Raw genomic sequence first — 20,113 nt, 5'->3', positions numbered from 1 at the left:
TCATGCTCTCCCCTCAGCACTCTGTCCAAGGGATGAGACCCTCCCTAAGGACTGACTAAAGCATTGGCAAACCTCACATGTCCCCTCCAATGCGTCTGCATGTGCTATTTCTGAACAGGGGCTTTTAACTGTTTTGTGAATAGCTAGGCTTTTTTTTTTTTTTTAAACTTCTCACCTGGATTTGGAAAAGCAGACCTGCTGGCCTTGCTGGGAATGGTGTTTCTCACATGTGGTGGTCGCAGATATGGAAGTGTTCCTCGCTAAAACGTGGGGCAAGGGCAATGCAGGCAAGCGAAGCTGCGAATGCCGCAGCATATGAAATACTACTCGGCTGTGTTTATCTGCCCTGCAGCGAGCAGAGCTAAATGCCTAGCCTTAAAGGGAAGTCCCTATTTTAAGGGCTTACTCTGGCGAGCAGCGAGGCGAGAATTTCTACCAAACGTGTTCACCATAATGTAAAAATTTCAGGGATAAGGGTCTGGATGAAAGGGGCCAGGGGGAGGTACATTAGGTTAATTCCCCTTGTGCCAGGCACTAGTCAGGAAGGTGTTTTTCTGGGCTGCATGTCCCAAAACTGCCTTCCTGCACCGTCACTGCCCCTGTCAGCAGCTCCCTTGAAGCAGGGATCAAAAGTCACTGGTATCCTTCTCTGTGAAACAAAAACCAAGCACACACAGTTTGCAGATTTGAGACTTTATGCGTTTCTTTCTTTGGATGCCTCTAAAAAAAAAGAAAAGTGTGATATGATCTGCCCAGGAGAGAGCAGCACTGACACCCTATAAAGGACAACCAAGGTATTCTCTTGCCAGACAGGAGGCTGGTTCATGATACTGAGATGAAAGATTCTTAATAGGAGCTACCTGAAGTTTAATGAGAGCCCTTTTGTGAAACCAGCATACCTCAGAGCACACCACAAAGGAACATCAGCACAGGAACTATGTAAAACATTTCAGGCTTGCTGATGTTAAAAACGTACTGTGGCACACACAAAGGCTGTCCTTGATGTGCTGCAGGTGTGCCCTTAGTTAATGGGAGACGTAACCTGTTGTTCATGGGGGATTTTTGACGGAACCACTTTAGAAGGAACGTGCACAGCACAACCCGCACTTTGCAGACGAAGTACAACTAAGTGCTGCGGCTTGGGGATTTGGGGGAGGAAGGTGAGGGTCCCTTTTCCCTTTGGTGGGACAGCATTGCCTCCTAGTCCCAGCTCGGTGGCAGCTGACACAAACGCGAAGCTCCGAAATTTTTCCCTGTTGTCGGAGCCCAACTGCATCCACGTTACTGTGTGGGTGCCTGCTTCTGATCCCACACAGAGGAGGCAGCTTTCTTGAGGAGTGTACTGGGAAGGAACAACTGTTGATCTCCCTCCCGAAATCCCATCTGTTGTCTTCAGCAACTATGACTTGCTGGCTGGACTAGATAATGTTTCCCTGGCAGGAGCTGCAAGTTTCCAAGCGCTTGCTTGGTGCAAAGTCAGAACTTGATTAAAAAAGGACAAGCAGGAATATAATTTCCCTCTCTCCCGTCTGTTCTGTAGCACAGTACGAGGTACGCTGCCAGCAGCCAGACAGTGCAGGGTCTGTGTGAGTTTTGGGGTTTGTTCCATGCCTCAGAAAGGCGAGGAGCAGTATGCTAATGCTAGAGGCGGGCTCAGGAAACAGGGAAGCCTTTCTGGGCATTAATATTTGTGGTGTTATTACTCCGCATGTGTTTGATGATTGGCCGCTGTAGATTTAGTTTGAGGTGGAAACGAAGTCAGCAGAAGCTGAAGTTAAATGTATTTCGATGTAGCAAAGCACTGGTTGTGCCATGAGTTATTTGGGGAAATAAATGAGTTATTTGGGGAAATAAAGTTAAATGGAAGCCTGTATGGCAGCCTGAGGAGTTAGGGGAAAAAATGACTGACTTTTAATGAGGTATATATCCTCCAGAACCTAGTCCTGAGGAGCACTAGTGCCTGCAGGAGCCGAAGCACAGGGGCAGGGGGGCTCATGCCGGGACCTTCCCCCACAAGCAGCCACGGGGGGAGACCCCGAAATGGCGGCGGCCCCTCCGGCCTCCGCAGGACGGGGGCTGCTCCGGGGCGCCCCGCTCGCCCTCTGGGGGTCCCCCAGCTCCATAGGGACCCCCGGCAGTCCCCATTTTGTCACGGGCCCGGCCCCCAGCACGGGAGGGAGGCGGATCCGGGCGGCCGCCCCCGCCCCTCAGCCGGCGGAGCTCCGCATGGGGCGGCCGAGGCGGCGCTGCTCGGGCTGAGGAGAGCCCGGCCGGGGCTCCCTGCCGGAGGGGGCCGATGGCCGGGACAGAGGGCGGCCGGGACTGGGCGTACAGGTAGGCTGAAACTCCGTCCCTGGGGTGTGCAGGGAGAGGTTGGACCTGGTGCTCGGGGACATGGGTCGGGGGGGTGACACTGGTGGTGGCAGGACCAGGTGATCCTGGAGGGCTCTTCCCACCCTGCTGGCGCTGTGTTATGGAGAGAAATGCACCCCGGGCTTCCGTGCGGTCGTAATTTGGGTCGATTTTGCACACAGCAGAGCCTTTGCTCTAAAAATTCCTCGTTTCTAAAGCGAGCGAAATCTGTAAAACTGCCTGAACGGCGCGTGTGTAAGTTCATTTACTTCAGCAGCTTGGAAACGCTGTGCAGCCTGTGTAAAGTAAGTGTTTGCTGGGAGGAGAGCTGCGTTTAGAAATAGCAGCTGGAAGTTATTTAAAGCATAATTAACTTTTTTTTTTTTCTTCCCCTCACTTGAAGGTATGTAGAAGCAGTTGTACAAGAATTCTTTTCTTTCTTTTTGTTTATTTTATAGGGTTGATCCATATGGATTTGAAAGGCCAGACGACTTTGATTACGCATCCTACGAAGCTTTCTTTTCCAGGTACCTAGTGGTACTCACAAGGCGAGCGATAAAATGGTCCAAGCTCCTAAAGGGGAAAAACAGCATACAGAAGAGTTTAAAAGGTGAGCTGTACGTTTACTTAAAAGTAAAAGAGCATTATGTTGGAACCGGTATACATCATATTCAGTTCATGTGGGTTTTTGAATGTTGAATTTTATTTTCCTCTTCAAATGAAAAATATTATTAGGGGGATCATTGATTTGATTTAAAGCTTACAAAGGAGTAATCCTTCTTTGGCATACGCTCTAATATCTTATTACATCTGTAACCCAGAGATTATGGCCAGTGGCACTTCCAGGTGCTGCTGTACAGCTGTTATATTGCTCTGTGCACTCTCTGAAAAGACGTGTGATGATGCAGGAGGCACTGTCTTTAGCCTCTCTCCTTGGCAGTTTATTGATTGCTGAAATTTTCTAGTTCATTTTATCCTCCTTTTGTAAAACGATGTTCACCTCGCTGCTAGAAAGGTGTGTACAGAGAACTAAACCTTAGTGCCTTACAGAGCAAAGAAAGCAAAAATTCATGCGGGAGCTAACGCAGCATTGGAGAACATGCTGATGGAACAGTTCATGGCCAGTTCAGAAAGGAAGAAAGCCTCTAATAATGTTTCATTTTACAAGAGAGATGATGGGGAGAAATAAGTACATGGAGGGAATCAGAAGGGGACAGGGTGTTGTCAGACTGAAGGTCACCCCCCCTCCCTTCCTCTGGATTAGTTATTTTTCCATATAGGCATCATTTTTTCCCTTTGCTCTCAATTATGTTATTCAGCTTGCTTTCTTTTAGGAAACCTTTTGGAGTTCCCTGTAACTAAAGAAAAAGTGAGTAAAACAACCCAAAAGTTCATGCGCTGGCTGTAATGCAGCTGAATATTCAAAGCTCTGCTTCAGGTGTGGACCTTGAGTGCTAATTCTGGCTGTTTGTTTTTTTTTCCCTTGGCACCAGGAATGGAATGATAACAAGTGAGCCATTTTCAGTGGAACAGTGTATTTAGTGGAAGGATGTCAGTTTTGAGGCTGAGGAGCACCAGAAAATGTAGGTTTGAGCTATAGTTGCTAGGTCATATGCTGCTAACTAGAAAGTAACTACTGATACTCTCTTATTTTTCTTCCAGAGATAAAGAAGATACTGTTTAGGGTGTACATTTTTAATATAGTAGTAATTATGCAGTATTCTGAGTTATTTTGAGGATTCTGAGTTATTTGCAGTATTCAGAGGATTTTGAGTTTCTGCAGAATTTAGGGTTCTAGTTGTGGAAAAAATAATCTTGGGTTTTAATTCATTCCCTTATTTTCTTAAAATGGGTGAACCGTGACAGGTGAAACCTTTAGTAATTTGCACGAGCTGCTCACATCTCTCTGCTCTTGTGTAGCCTGTTCCAGCCTCACAGATGCAGAACGTTCCTGTGATGCAGCAGTGTGTGTGCCTTTCGTCTTATTTCAGAGCTGAAACTTTGACTAATTCTCTCAGCTTGTCCACTAAGCTTCAGTACCAATAATGGTGCTGCCCTTCTAGCCACGTAATGATAACAACCATTAATGTCATGTTTATCTTCCCTAACAGGCTAATGTGTTGTATTTTTAAAAAAGTCTGCTGCAGTTTGTGAAAAATGGGGTAAAGTAGATCCATTGAGTGGGTGCAGGCAACAGCTTTGGCTGTAGCAAGCCCTTGCAGGTTGGCATATCATCTTTGATGATAGTTTTTGTTAAAGGTACTCAAATATGTGTTCTCATGCATATGTGTAATCTATAATGTGTAATTATAAGGAGAGTGACTGGAGTTAAGTAGCGTTGAGGAAGTGCAGTCTGAGTGTAAATTTGAAGTTGTTACACTAAGCCGCCCTCATTACCGTCAGCTGATTCCTCAGCGGAGGAGAGCAGCAGATTAACCTGTACAACTACTGATTGAAATGCTTCCCCTCTGATACCATGTATTTAGATTGAACCCTGTCAGTTCTGTGAAGCACAGAATTATTTACCTAAGTAGTGGCTTTGTTGTGTGTTTTATCCTACAAGATGACCCTGCAGGGCCTTGGGGAGCAGAAGGTCTGATTTGTGGGGTGCTTGTGTTGAGGAATGGTTAAGTGAGGTGGGACATGTGAATGTGGGGCAATTGGCAGGCAATAAGCTAATAAAGTACCGTACTTAGCTTACATGGATCTGGGCACGTACGCAGGTGGCTGAGAGCCAATCAGGATCAAGAACACGATGCCCTTAGGCGATTGGATAGACCCCCTGGGGCAGGACGGTAGCAACTGCATAGCGCGGGAAAGTGTTAGCCAATCCTAAGTTTAGTTTAAGAATGTTTACGAGTTTCGGAGTAGATAAAAGGCGACTGAGCTATCCATTAAAGTTGAAGTTCACTGTTCACTCATATTGAGCGTCTGTGTCTTCCTCCCGTCGACAACAAATGGCGCCCGAACAGGGACGATCTGAATGGGAACAGGGACTCGGCTGGAGTCGAACCTGCGAGCCACGGTTGGACGGGATACGGGGACCGGTCCTGCAACGCAGCTCAGGAGGTGAAAAGGATTAAAAAATTGTCGAATCCCCGCACCCGAGGCCTGAAAGGCGAAAGGGACGAAAACTTCGAATCCCCGCACCCGCAGCTCGGAAAGGGAGTCTTCGCACCCGGGACGAGCCCATAGAGGGTCCCGCCGGAACGCGCCGCCGAGGTCTTGCAAAGGCTGCAACGGTACCGACGCATATAAAGGTATGGAGAGGCAAGCGGCGTATGATTTGCTCAAATGCTTTTTAGAAAAGCGGAGCACACAGTGTATATATTGTAAAAAGGAATTGCCAGAGTTATTAGCTTATGGGGTAGCTAAGGGTTGTTTTTTAAATCCTGATATGGTGTTTGAACAAGCAGAGTGGAGGAAGTTCGGGGACAAACTATTTGATGAGGTGATTAGTGATAACAAGGTGGCGAGAAAATTAATGAAGCCATGGAGGGCGGTAACTAATGCATTAGCAATACACCAAGCTGAACAAAAAATACCTGCTGCCGTAACAGAGCAATTAGGATCATCCAGTCAGAATGGGGGGACTTCTGCTGCTTCCTCTACTCAACAAAGAGCTGAGGAACGGTCTTACCCCTCTCCACCATCATATAGAACAGTTATAATTCCACAGGGGACCTCGGGTGGCTGGGAAACGTCTGTACCCGTATCAGGGGAAGAAGAACCTTCACAGCCACCGACAGCCCCACCCGCACAATTAGAGAATGGAGAAAGGGTGGGTGGGGAATCGGGAACAAATTCATTTTCGACAAATCCATTTAAATCCAATTTACAGGATAGGGAGGAGACATGGAAAAGAATAGCTCATGAGGCAATGAAGGACGGGAATATCGAGATAGCAGCACAGATAACAACAGCCCTCCTGGTGGTGTACTCACCTCCAGATGCACAGGGACTAGCCAGAAGGGCATTAGAACAAATTAGAGAACCAGGGGGAATACCGTCCTACATGGGAATTAAACAGGGTAGGGAGGAACCATTCGGGTTGTTTATCGATCGAGTAGCAAATGCAATACAAGCCGCGGGAGTTCCCGATTATCTTAAAGGCACTATATTAAAGCAATGTGCACTCCAAAATTGTAACCCTTCAACTCGAAGTATATTAGCTACATTGCCGAGTACTTGGACAATAGAGGAAGGATTGGAAAGAATGTCTCAGGTACCTGTAGGTCCACAGGCTATGTTAGTAAAAGCAGTAAAACAATTAGGTGACAACATGAACGAGCAGTCTAAAGTGCCTGCTGCCCTTGCACCTTTGCAAACCCCCGGAGGACGTTCTAATGGCCGAGGATCGGCACCGCAGCGCCGTTGTTTTCGGTGTGGTATTGCGGGACACATCAGACGGGAGTGTAAAACAGAATCAGTGTGGTGCCAAAACTGTCAATCAAATACTCATAGCACTTCGGCATGCCGACGAGGTGCGTCGGGAAACGGCCGGAGCAGCGGGAAGAGCCGCCCCGCGACGACACAAGGAGCGGCTTTTGCGACAACGGCAGCAACAGCACCGGCACCATCTGCAGCGGCTCCCTCTTTCTCCGACCAGCCACCAGAGGGAGCCTCGGCCTGGATTGGGCAACAGTAGTCGATGTGACTTTATTGGATTCGAGACCCACCAGGGTAAGGACAGGAGTTTTTGGACCAATAATTATTAATGGTGAACCCGTGGGAGCTCTATTAATAGGGAGATCGTCTGCCACTATGAGTGGATTACAAATATTAATTGGACTTATTGATAAGGACTATCTTGGGGAAATACAAGCACAATTAATCCCATTGCCTCATCTTGCTGAATCGTTAGCACCAGAATCTGGAAAGTATCGAGGACAGGGAGCATTTGGCTCCACGGGAAAAGTGGTGCTATTGACACTTGGTATGCGTCAAAGACCACGACAAAAGATCGCTGTGTGCTTAAAGGATGAAAAAATACAAATTGAGGCATTGTTGGATACTGGTGCTGATGTATCGATAATTAGCACAAAAGATTGGCCGTCACATTGGCCTACATTTGAGTCTAGTGCCACGGTTTCAGGAGTAGGAGGTATGATTCTTGCTCATCGATCACCAGTGCTGCAATGGACAATAGGTGATAAGGTGGTAAATTGCAGTGTATCCATCTTATCACTGCCTGAGGGAGTACAAGCGTTAATAGGGCGAGATATCCTTGCCCAAATGGGAGCGGTTCTCACAACAAATCATCAAAATTTTTAGGTGTGGCCATTGCTCGGACTTTCCCAATCCCACTTAAATGGAAAACTGATGAACCTGTGTGGGTTGAACAGTGGCCACTAAAACGGGAAAGTCTTTTACATGCTCATAAATTAGTACAGGAACAATATCAACAAGGGCATTTGAGACTGTCAACAAGCCCTTGGAATACTCCGGTTTTTGTGATTCCCAAAAAATCAGGGAAATACCGTTTGCTACACGACTTACAAGCAGTTAATAGTCAAATGTGTGCTATGGGAGCACTGCAACCTGGGTTACCTAATCCTGCTATGATACCAGAAGGGTGGAAATTGTTAATTGTAGATCTTAAAGACTGCTTTTTTACAATTGCATTACATGAAAATGATAAACAGAGGTTTGCTTTTACACTCCCTGCCATAAACTGTGAAGGGCCATGTCAGAGATTTGAGTGGACTGTATTACCTCAGGGCATGCATAATTCACCTGCTTTATGTCAGCTCTATGTCGATGCGGCACTTCAACCAATTTGCCGCGCATGGCCCAAAACGATAATTTACCATTACATGGACGATATTTTGTTAGCCCAAAAGGAGATATTTTCCCTGCAACAGGAAAATGCTCTGGCAGCTGCTCTTAAACAAATGGGACTGGTAATTGCACCAGAAAAAATTCAGGAGGCAAGCCCCTGGAAGTACTTGGGGTGGAAAATTACAGATTCCACTATTCAGCCTCAGAAACTTACCATCCAATCGAACATCAAAACCCTCAATGATGCTCAAAAACTGCTAGGAGATTTACAATGGATTAGGCCAGTGGTCGGAATTCCAAATGAACTGTTGAATTCCCTTCGGCCATTATTAAAAGGAACCGACCCTGCCACAAAGGTAACATTATCAGAAAAACAGTCAGAAATATTACAACAAATTGCATCATTGATTACAACGCGTGTCACACATCGACGCATACCCGACAGGCCACTCGATCTTACTATTCTGTGTGGTCCGCAATACTTGATGGGTGCTATCACACAGCAAAAAATAAAAACGGGGGAGACGGGAGTGGAAACTGTGGTATTGGAATGGATAGCTCCCCCATTGCAACCTCGAAGAACAATTCAAGATGTGTTATTCTTAAATGTCCAGGTGTTTTGTGTTGAAAGTATTTATGTAAGGGTAAGGTTTTAAAACAAAGTGTTGCAAGTCACTTCATGAGGAACACAATGAGAGGCAATACTTGTTTGTTTGCTTATCATTCTAAATTATATTCTTGTGGTATGATTGAGGTTGTGGTATGATTGAGAGTGAGATGTGCCAGAGGCCTCTGGGTGTGCAAGTGTGCTCTGGGTGTGCAAGTGTGCTCTGGGTGTACAAGTGTGATCTGAGTGTGCAAGTGTGCTGTGTACTGTGTTAGTGAGAGCGCATTTATTGCCATAGTACAGGCTGAAATCATAGGAAATCAGTCATTGTGTGAAGTAGCCACTTGGAGAAACTTAAGGGAACGTACTGTTTAAAACTTTTTGATCGTACTGAGTCAATGCACAAATCTATTACTTTCTTGAAAGAGCACATGAGAAAGAGTCAATATGGTATCAATCCTTTCCATCAATGGTTCACTGGTTTGTTTGAAACAGTGCATAGATGCTTACTGGGATTGATCAAGGAGGGATTGAGGATTTTGTTCGCTGTGGTGTCAATCATCATTGCATGTAGTATTGTGATAAATGTGGTTGTAGGGTTACTTGCAAAAATGTTATAAAATGTTATAGAGATTTTGAAGTGGTGCCGGAAGTGGGTGGCCGGTGGATCACTGCAAAAGCGGACTGAAGCAGCTTTGGAGTCTGCACGCGCCGAGGATGACCAGGAAGAGGTTCCTGATAGTTATTCTGACGGTGACATGGGCTGTGGTGCCTCGACGACTATCAAGAGCAGCCTTTAATCATCATCAAGTGATTGGGTTTGGGTGTGTTACTATTGAGTTGTTGCTTACTATTAATTGTGTTGCCATTGAGTGCTTACAGTAATTGTAGTGTTATTAGGGTTAAGTTGTATAGTTGTGTTATGTTATGTATTTGACATCTGATGTAAAACCAGCCCTTGAAGAAAAGTCACCAAGAAAGGATAACAGCGACCATGGCTGAATTAACGAAGCAAGGGACTTTGGTCATGTTATCAGTTATAATAATGGCTGGACATGGTAATGCCATCTTAGGGAAAATTGACCCTCAGCAGAATATATGGGTCACCTGGGCTAATCAGTCTGGACAGAGCTCATTCTGTTCAGTTAGTTAAAGAGGGACTTCGGTTTCTACTTATAGTTATATTGATTATCATTGCTGCATATGTAATCTTTAACTGTCTAACTAAAAAACTTGAGCAACTCACACAGAAGGTGTTTGTTGAGCAAAATAAAAACGGGGGAATTGTTGAGGAATGGTTAAGTGAGGTGGGACATGTGAATGTGGGGCAATTGGCAGGCAATAAGCTAATAAAGTACCGTACTTAGCTTACATGGATCTGGGCACGTACGCAGGTGGCTGAGAGCCAATCAGGATCAAGAACACGATGCCCTTAGGCGATTGGATAGACCCCCTGGGGCAGGACGGTAGCAACTGCATAGCGCGGGAAAGTGTTAGCCAATCCTAAGTTTAGTTTAAGAATGTTTACGAGTTTCGGAGTAGATAAAAGGCGACTGAGCTATCCATTAAAGTTGAAGTTCACTGTTCACTCATATTGAGCGTCTGTGTCTTCCTCCCGTCGACAACATGCTTGCTGCCTGGTGAGGCTCTCCACAGAATCCCAGAATCACCTAGGTTGGAAGAGACCTCCAAGATCATCGAGTCCAACCTCTGACCTAACACTAACCAGTCCTCCACTAAACCATATCCCTAAGCTCTACATCTAAACGTCTTTTCAAGACCTCCAGGGATGGGGACTCCACCACTTCCCTGGCTCCAGCACCTGGCTTCCTTGCTCAGGAGCTCAAAAAAAGCTTTAAAAGGCGCCCTGCTGTGTCTAGCAGGGGGAGAGGCGCTGTATGTGTGACACCTCTGTGGCTCCACACCCATTTCTCCCCACACAATGAGGAGCTCAGCGTTGCTGGCCAGGAAGAAGTGATGACCTGTGCTAATTTTCCAGTTTGGAAATGTGGCGTGTTCACGTGCTGCTCAAGTTAGCCTCATGCCCATGTGCGGTACGGACGCATGTAATTCTGTCCTACTGTAAAGAAAACTAATTAGGCTACGTTTTAACGAGGGTAATTAAGCGGTGTATCCTGTTGTTCTGGATCAGAGCCTTCCGGCAGGGCAGGGCATGGGAGTTTTGGCTGGTAGTTCCTTTTGCTCCTTCTCCAGCCTCTTCCTTTGTGCTATTTTGTGGTGTTCTGTTTCCCTTTCTACCCTCGTTATCACTGTTGTCTCCTCTGCACATGAGAAATTCCAGTTGGCATTCGGTCGCTTACCTCCTCTCTCTCTCACAGGATCCCAGTAACAAAGGTAGAATTACTGCTTTCATCCACTTGGCTGCTGTCTTTATTGGGACCAAAAGACAACCGCAGGCCGGCAACAAACCCTCCGAGATAATTACCCAAAGGAGCTTAACTCTGACCAAAAGTGTGCTGTGTAAGAGAATCGGGCAGCAGAAGGCACTCTCTGGTCTTTGAGGCTGGTAAAATCCAGTGAAAGGTGAAAGTGGTTGTCGCAGGAGCACAGCTGGTCCTCAACAGATGTTGGAGGAAGGAAGGAGCTTCTTGGAAAGTCAGTTTGTACGTTTGACAGGAACTTGAGTGCTCGCAGCACAGGTCTGCTTTGTTTCTTCGATGTATGCATAAAACAAAACCTTCAGCTCCTTGTTGGGATGCTGTTCTCAGCTCTGCCGTAGAGTTTTTTCCAAGGTCTGAGTTACTTTCCTCAGCATTTAATCGGAATTGTTATGTGCAGGTGTTTTTCAAAACCACACTCTTCTAAAATTTTAAGCATGATGATTTTTGTTTTTAAATGGTGTTTTCCTGCGTAACTTGGTCTGCCCATGGTGTAGAGTGAAACAACATTAAGGGGAAGGGGAAAAGGTAAACACAATTTTAACTTGAGGCAAAAACCTTAAGAATTTTCATATTCTGTGTTAAACAGCTTGCTTAAAGACTGATGCTTCGTGTTTCATCTATGAACGGAGGCAAAACTTTGATGTACAGATATTCCTTTATCACATACTCCGAAACTTAGACTGTTGAGGGCTTGGTGGTTTTGAGCAGTGCTGCTTTTGAGATCAAGCCTCTGGTGTACAGTCGGAGTCGGATGCGTGCTCGAAGACACATGCACAATCCGGCTTCATCTGTGAAAGCTTCTTAAACCCGACAGTGGGAGGATGTTCTGCTGTGTGGGATGTTGTTGTGGGTTTTTTATTTCCTGAAGATAATGTGGAAGCACCCGGGGCGATAGGAGCCTCTGGCTGCCTATTGTCATGTGAATGATGACACTGAGGAATAATGAGTGTGCTGGGTGCTGCAGGGCTGCTTTCCCCTTGTGCCAATGTCAAAGGCCTGTCCCCACTTCTCTGAGCGTATTGTTGTTGGATGTGGTTGCTGGCTGTGCTTTCAGGATTGATAGTTGTACCAGGAAAAAAAAATAAATCCCAATTTGTGTGTTAAAATATGATAATCCGGTGATTTTTACCCACTAAGTATTCTTCTAGGAGCATTTGCAGGCTCATCTGAACGTCTCTGCGGGCTGGCTGAAATGGGGCTGCTTCCTCAGCTGTGTTCCTGCTCTTGCTGTGCCCATCTCTAGGATTTATTGAGCAGCAGAGTTCAAAATCTTGTAAAAAAGATGAAGTGGGGATTATCAAACAGAAATGAGTAAATTATCTCCAGTCTGTCTAGAATAAGGTTGCGGTTGAAGTTACTTTACAGCTGGAACAAGAGAGGCTGTTACCCATGGCATAAATCCTCATGGGAACGCTAAATAAAAACTGTACCCTGAAGGCCAGGTGCTTATTGCAAATGTGAAGGGTAGGAACGTTTTTTTGAGAGAAAGTGCCAGATTTTAGGTGGGCGGAATGCCCATTAGAGATGCACAGATCTCTCCGTTGACATTGGGAAGGCAGTTTTGGCTCCTAAAGCATAGGCAGCTAAAAAGAGGTGGAAGCGAGGCATGTAGAAGGTCGCTGGCTGAGTTGCTGTAAACTCATTTCGTTCTGCTGTTTTTAAGGCCAACTGCCTTTAATTCAGACACCGTTTATCTTGAGTTACAAACCTACAGAACTGGATAAAACCAGGTTATGTATAGATATTTTGTGCAACAACCAAGAATTCCCCACTCTCATCCGAGTCCCGTTGAATTTGGAGAAGAGAAGCTGCAGCTTTAATGAAGTGTCATTCATTTAGTAGTAAATGTCTGATTCCTTTGTCACTTTCTTCTCCCTGGAAAAAGCAGAAGGATCTCAAGTGTTTGGCTGTCTTTTGGGGTCAGAAGGGGTAGTGCTGATGCAGGATTATGTACCGACGAGCAGCATTGGTTCCCTTATTAATGTCTTTCATTCCATTCCCAGGAGGAAGCTGCTTTGGCTGTTATTAGCCTGATGCTCCTTCCTGCAATCTTGCATCCTAGTTATTCACACTGAATCATCTGCTTAAAAAAATAAATAAAAAAAAAAATAAGGCTAGGATGCAGGAGATAACAGCTATTTTAGATCTGAAAAGATTTTCCCAGTTATTCTGGGACAAACCGTCTGCTGCTCTCTGACATTTCCATCCCTTCTAAATGAGTTTAGGCAGTAGCCACGTGTTTCGTACTTCTGTGTCTGCGATGCTTTCAGTGGTGAGGTGCTAAGCTGAAATCCCAGCGTTAGGTTAACGCAGCCATTTATGCTAGAGCATAACCAAGCAAACAGCGGTAACGTGTCAGAGGCTGTTAGGGAAAGAAAAAAGTTGGTGCTTGTCTGAATGATAAAGGAGGAAGGTCGAGGAGAAGCTTTTTGGTGTTCCTGTCTCCAGTCAGAAATTGGGAAGGATTCAAAATCCTACTGAGGCAATAGAGGACTGAGAAAAGCATGGGTCTGGCGATCAGCGTGGGGAGTTTGAGTGGCAAGTATTTAGGCAAGAATCAAAAATACACGGTAGCTGAGAAGAAAATGCTTATCCTATGTGGTGGTCTAGGAGAGCAAGCGTAATAATCTCTAGTCGAGAGTTGTCCTGTGACTTACCAGCTTTCTGTTGCTTGTTCCAGAAGAAAAATGTATCTGGAAATGTTTTCAGAGCAAACCAACAAACAAAAGCTTCTTGTTTTGCAGTGAAGAGGTATATCAGGAAAGGCATCCCCAATGAACACCGGGCGTTGATCTGGATGATCGTGAGCGGGGCCCAAGCCAACATGGAGCAAAACCCTGGATACTACCACAGGCTGCTCGAAGGGGAGAAGAATGACAAGCTGGTCGAAGCAATCAAAACAGGTTATTGTCCTGATAATAAAATCTGTGTTTATCAACTGTCCTATGTCCTTAAATTGTTAGAGGTGAAGTTATGTCATGGAAAACTTGGGTTTCTGTAGTAGTGGTTTAAGTGCTGAATTAGCATGTAAATTAGATTAGCCATAAGCTCTTTAACAGCACAGATCTTTCCAGGTTCTTCATGTAGCCAAAAACGTTAAGGAAGATTAGAAATTTTTTTGGAAAGGAACTGAGAACAAACTAGAAGGCGTTGTTATGTCATCTCCTAGGTGAATGATGAGTTCTAACTCTGTAGTGTGAGACCTGCCTTTGCATCTGTTTCTCCTTATTTCAGTCCCAAAAGGACCTGGAAGAGCAGCAGGAATGGTTGAAGACGTGGAGCAGTGTCTGCGTAAGGCAGATGAATTACGCTTGCATCTCAGCTCGAGGAAAGATTGCTAAGGAAAAAAGCTGCTGACAGACCTAAATGAATTATAAATGGTGTAGAGAGGGTGAATGGGGAACAGTTGTTAACTGAAGCAATTCGTTTTGTCTAGCAAGAACTAAGGACACTGGATGAACTTTGCCGTGCTGTGGATTTAGAAGAGCGTATCACTGAATTGTGGTGCTTGTTGCTGGAGGGTGCTGCTGAGGTCAAAACCATGAACCGGTTCAAAAAAGAATTTAACAAGCCGAGGGGTGGGGATGTCCACTCAGGAACTGGTGGTTTTACCGTGCTGGACAGCTGAACACCACAACCGCTCTCTCACTCCCCCTCCTTAGAAGAGGAGGGGAAGAAGTAAAGGAAATAACAACTCACGGGTTGAGATAAGGATAATTTAATTAAAGGGAAAAAAATAATTATTAAGGAAAGGTTATTATTAATTAAACAATTTAAAGGAAAAAAAGAGAAAGGGGGAAAGGGAAAAAACAAAACAAGTAAAGGCTGTGTGGAAATGCAGAGGAAAGAAATTACCCTCTACTTCCCACAAATGAGCGATGCTTGACTACGTCCTTGAAGCAGGGCCTCAACGCATGTAGCTGGTGTTCGGGAGGACAGATTTTTTCACAACGAGAGCCCACCCCTCCCCTCCTCTTCCTTTTTCCACCTTTTATTGCGGGGTGTGACATCATCTGGTATGGAATATCCCTTTGGTTGGTTTAGGTCAGCTGCCCTGGTGATGTTTCTTTCTTGTTTTTTTTGCCCACCCCCTAGGAGGGTTAGAGAGAGGCCCGATGCTGTTCCAGCACTGCTCAGCAGCAGACACAACACTGGTGTGATAACACTGCTGTTCCAGATACAAATGCAGAGCACAGCCCTGTATGGGCTGCTGCAGGGAAAGGTCACATCCCAGCCAGACCCAGTACAGGCCGTTACAACGGTATGGATGTACCCCCTGATGCATGAAATCACTAAATGTAAGTCCTTGAAAGAAGGGAAGAAGAGGAGGGTGAATACCACTCCCCTACTAGTCCAGTTACTTATTTGTACATTGACTAGTGGCCAAAAATAAGTGACAAAGTGTTAAACCACCCCAACCTTGCACTGGCCCTCTAGGTGTCTGAAAGAGACAGGGATGGGACAAGTGAGTAAAAGGTTGATGTAACTCGTATTTGTCCCCAAATTTTTCAACCTGTTGCAGCGGAGTTTTTGCGGAGAAGTTGTTGCTGCCTGGATTACCTGATTCCTGAGTTGAGAGGTAGGACTGTGCTTTGGACAAGCATGATGCTGAGGCTGTTATGTTAGAAAGGCAGGTGCAGTTACTGTTGTCTTTTTTTTCATCTTAAAAAAGCCAGGTAGTTAAAGCTGGGATTTTACTGATTTTAGTTGGAATTGGGTAATCATTAGAACTCCTTTTGTTTTAGTTCCAATTTTCCCCTCCACAGCAGCACCGTGGGCTTTTGGGACTACACACCTCAGTAAGGCATTTTGAAACACAAACTTTCATGTTCCTGCAAATGAAGACTAAACAGAAATCTCCAGGCTCATATCCTGCCTAGGGATAGACACAGCAGAGCTCTAACTTTATCTATACGGAGGGAAATGAGTTTCTGTAGCGGCCTAGAGAAGGAGCAAAGTGTATTCAGTGCAAAATTCAGAGCAAAATGTATAGTTGCTGCAAGCGGGAGATGCAAGCAATTTCTTTTCTGAAACTAGACCATAGCACAAGTGGTCATAGTGTGACAGCAGGAAGCTTTTCACACTGGTTATACAATGAATTAAAATATTTCTGCGGGGGAGGAAGAATAATGTCAGAAGCTGAAGATCTACTTCTGAATTACTGAGGAACTAAACTTTTGGAAGAGTGACTGCATGGATAGGTAAACTGCAGAAGAGGAAACTAACAAGGAGCAAGTGAGACAAAGGGATGAAAGGAAATTGGGTTATAGGGGAAAAAATGCGAAGAGGACCTCAGACTTCAGTGTTAGATTTCCCTTCAGAAAGGAAGCAATGATGTGAACATATGAGGGTTAGGAGAAAAGAATTAAAGGTGAACGAAATCTTATGTTAATGAACTTAATGCCCCTTTTGACTGTACAAATTTTATCACAAGCTTTAGCTGAGGACTGTTTCAGTGTAAATTGTCTGAGTTCGTTTCTGCCTGTTGTTTTCCCATCACGGCAGTTGTTTTAAACAGCAAAATAAATGAGGGTGTGGAATCTTGCTGCCGCTCTCTTCTCAGGTCTGCAGTTTCCAACATTTTTAGACAGTTGTGCTGTATTTAGTCATATAGCCCAACTGTAGAGTAATAGCCCAACACAATACTTTACACCATACTTTAAAAACAAGAGAATAGTAACCATGCTTTTTTGTTTGTTTTTGATGGGAGGGACAGGAGGGCAAGGCCAACTTAAGACTTTAAAATCCCTTGTAAAACGTTTAAGAGCCAGTTACCTTTTTCTTTTACATGCCCAGAAGCTCTAAACAATTTTCATTTCCATTTGGAACTTATTTTCAACATGGAAATGTCTTCAGTGGGGTGTAACTAAATAAAAAAATGCAGGGGGACTGTACAAAGAAATGGTCTAATTTTAAAGAAAAATCTGCTAAGTAATAACAATAAATCTAAACTATCCTTTGACCATTCTTCCTCTTCATCTTGTTGATTCTTAACTGTTGGGCTTTATTGCTGATTTTATGAAGCTTCCTTTTGGAACACTTTTGGGTTTTATTTTTGAAGAGAAATGTGGGAGAGAAAAGACTTCTTTAAACATAAAAATAACACCTTAAAGAATGCAGGTCTCAAAATGTTGATGCCAGTTTTCATAGTTTAGGTTATGTACACATTTAGAAGGGAATATGTTTCTACAGAGCTTTGTTGTTCATGCCCCGTTGTGGTAAAGTTCAGTTGGACAAGTGGTGTTGGCCCAGTAGATGTGGCTGTCCTCTGATGCAAAGCCCGCCTGCTGGTTATTGAAAGGCCTGGGTGTAAGTTAATGTAGCTTCTTTGCAGTAAGTCCCTCTTCAACCAGGCCATTTTTAGTTAAGCACGTAGTGTGTGCAAGTCTTCCTGTGTACACGTGCAGCTAATATCCATGTTTCCACTTCTTTTTTCCCGTCTTAAATCTGCTCTCAGAGAGACACAAACAACATCACTTTTTGGCTCAGCTCTGGTCAGCAGCGGGGCCCTCACCTAACATGGGGCAGCTTCTAGATCCTTCTCACAGAAGCCACCCCTATGGCCCCCTGCTACCAAAACCTTGCCACATAAACCCACGACAGCATTTCATGAGGGGGAGCTGTATTGGTGACAAACATATCTGATATCTGAGAGTCCCCACGGCCTGTATGGCACCTCATGACCTGAGGGCCTAGCTGTGTGGGTCGGGTAGTGGTTGTGGGATCCTTCGTAATAGTTTCAGAGCTGTAATTCAGACGATAGTCAGCTATAAAATCGACTCTACACTGCTCAAAGCATGAATAAGTTTCTCTGAAGGGGGGTTGACCTATTTGTGGAGGTTAGGAACGTTCTCATGAGTTTTACATGGCGTTTAGCCATGGGGAAGAGCAGCGTCAGCTCTTTGGGCTCTGTGTTAAAGTTAAATCAGGTGGTGCCCAACTGCTACCTTGCTTCCTTGTCTGTCTGCCAAAACAGTTAAAGGAAGAACTGGAGAAGGAAAGTGTGTGGTGATACTTCCTCAGAATATTTTACCTACCTTCTCTCCAGTTCTGGTATCACCTTTTGGAGATAAAAGGGACTGGAGTTTATGCAATAACCAAGACACAGGATGCTGCTTAATTGCAATTCCAGGCAGTGGTATTACTGTTCTCATCTCCTTTTGTAGAAAATCCTATCCCAGTTTGCTTTCTTCATTGCTGTAAGCTATTGAACTGTTACTTGAAGCTGGGTGATTCAGGCTTGATTTCTCTAGTCTTAGTTGATAGCAAACTTCAACTTAACTTTTAAAAATAAAAAAATTATTTTTTTTACTGAGAACTAGAACAATTTCTAGTTCTCATTGTTACAAAGTAAACATTTACTACAAAGTAAAGCTTGAAGCTGAGTCCTGAATACCAATTATATCAAATTTAAAATACCTTTTACATATTTTACTTTTCCAAATCGTTATCGATGACCTCCAGAATAATGAGATTAGGTTTTCACTGGAATTTTTGAATGCTTGTACTTGACAAAAAAATTAAAAATAAATAAATAAATAAATAAAAATGCCTGGAATCTATTCAGAACAGAAGCAAGTTACAGACTAGCAGTAGTGAAGAAGTGTGGTCAAAATGGAGTATAGCATGTTAATAAATAAATAAATACTTGTGTAATCTACCGGGCATTGTGTCTGGGAGTGGGAAGCACATTGATAAAAAGATATGTACAGAAAGGGTGGGGTAGCAAGCTGAAGAAGTCTGGCTTGTAGGCATGCCTGGCTTTGGAAGTACCCTAAATGTGAAAAGCACTAGAGTGATGCAAAAACACTAAACATCTTTTTGCTCCAGAAATAGCATCTACAGTTCTAATTATGTGTGTTAAAATAAATATCTCTTCAGCTGAGGCTAATGTGGATTCCTGCCTATGTTTGTCTTGCTGAATGCGAGGTGAAAATGCTGCAGTCCTGGGGAAGGAAAGAAGCAAGCCAATGCTCTTCTCATGCTTGCTGCACAGAGATGAATCAACAGGAGAGGAAATCTGTTGGTTTAGTGTTTCACAGCAGCTTAACACCGCCACCTCCCAGTATTGAAGGATCATCTGAAAAGAAAAATAATACCATTTTGGGATTTAATCGGAGTGTACTGCAAAGAAGTAGCTAGTCATTTCTCTGTGACTTTTTTCCTGGACCCATGTTCCTGTGCATAGCTTGAATCTCGTCAGCAGGTCTTCACACAACAAGACTGTCATGGTTTGGGGTTTATCTATCAGTAAAAAGCATTAACTTTGATTTCCTTGCTCAGTTTATTCTGGTGATTTTCTTTCCCCAAGACTGGAGTAGCTCAAGGTTGTGTTCCTTTGGCTGCTAACATCTGTCCAGAGGGAAGTAGGTGAGCGGAGAGCAGGTCAGCTCTGAGGTGTGGATTCTGCACAGGTTAGGGGGAAGAGCCACAGCTGAAATGTCACCATTCATCTTTTTTTTTTTTTTTTTTTTTGAAAAGCCCAGCCTAAGCTTCAATAAACAAGAAATTATTCCGATTATGCAAACACAGTGTTGCTCTTCCTACCAAGAGGAAAGACAGCACTTGGTTATCCTGTGACTGCCTGGCTGTTGCTCAAGTCCTTTTAAAAATTAGCTTTTTCCTTCAGCTTTTCTTCTAAGTCACATGAGCGGTGAGGTGAAATATTTTCCAACCCTCCCATTTCTGTAAATGATTTATTGACTTCAAAAGGAAGAAAGAGTGATTAAAGTCTTTTTAATGCTTGTGATTTTCATGAAACTAATCACGATTTTGTGCGACTTTCTTCCTTGAGTTGCTTACAGCTCAAGTTTGTGTCAGAACTGTAGTAGGCTTCTTCCAGTATGGAAGAACTAAAAGAAAGCTAACCAAAATAACTTGTTTTATTAATGTCTCAAGGTTCAAAAATCTTCAAAGTAATGTTACTTTCAAATCATTTTTTTTTCCCCCGACTTGGACTTCTAAAAATCAG

The 20,113-nt window shown here is 44.2% G+C and overlaps 1 protein-coding gene across 1 annotated transcript in view; it reads left to right on the top strand.

Moving 5' to 3' along the window:
- The first annotated feature begins 2,051 nt into the window (after positions 1-2,051).
- GRTP1 (growth hormone regulated TBC protein 1) overlaps positions 2,052-20,113 on the top strand; it is a 37,214-nt gene continuing 19,152 nt past the window's right edge. Inside the window, exons 1-3 of the mRNA XM_082782729.1 lie at positions 2,052-2,334; positions 2,811-2,962; positions 13,887-14,045. Coding sequence (XP_082638855.1) covers positions 2,297-2,334; positions 2,811-2,962; positions 13,887-14,045 — 349 coding nt within the window. The 5' untranslated portion in view covers positions 2,052-2,296. The remainder of the gene's footprint in view (positions 2,335-2,810; positions 2,963-13,886; positions 14,046-20,113) is intronic.

Source organism: Aythya marila, assembly GCF_965140915.1.
Source record: "Aythya marila genome assembly, chromosome: 1".
NCBI classification, from domain to species: Eukaryota; Metazoa; Chordata; class Aves; order Anseriformes; family Anatidae; genus Aythya; species Aythya marila.
Note: the sequence above shows the minus strand (reverse complement) of the source record. Positions and strands in the feature narration are given on the sequence as shown.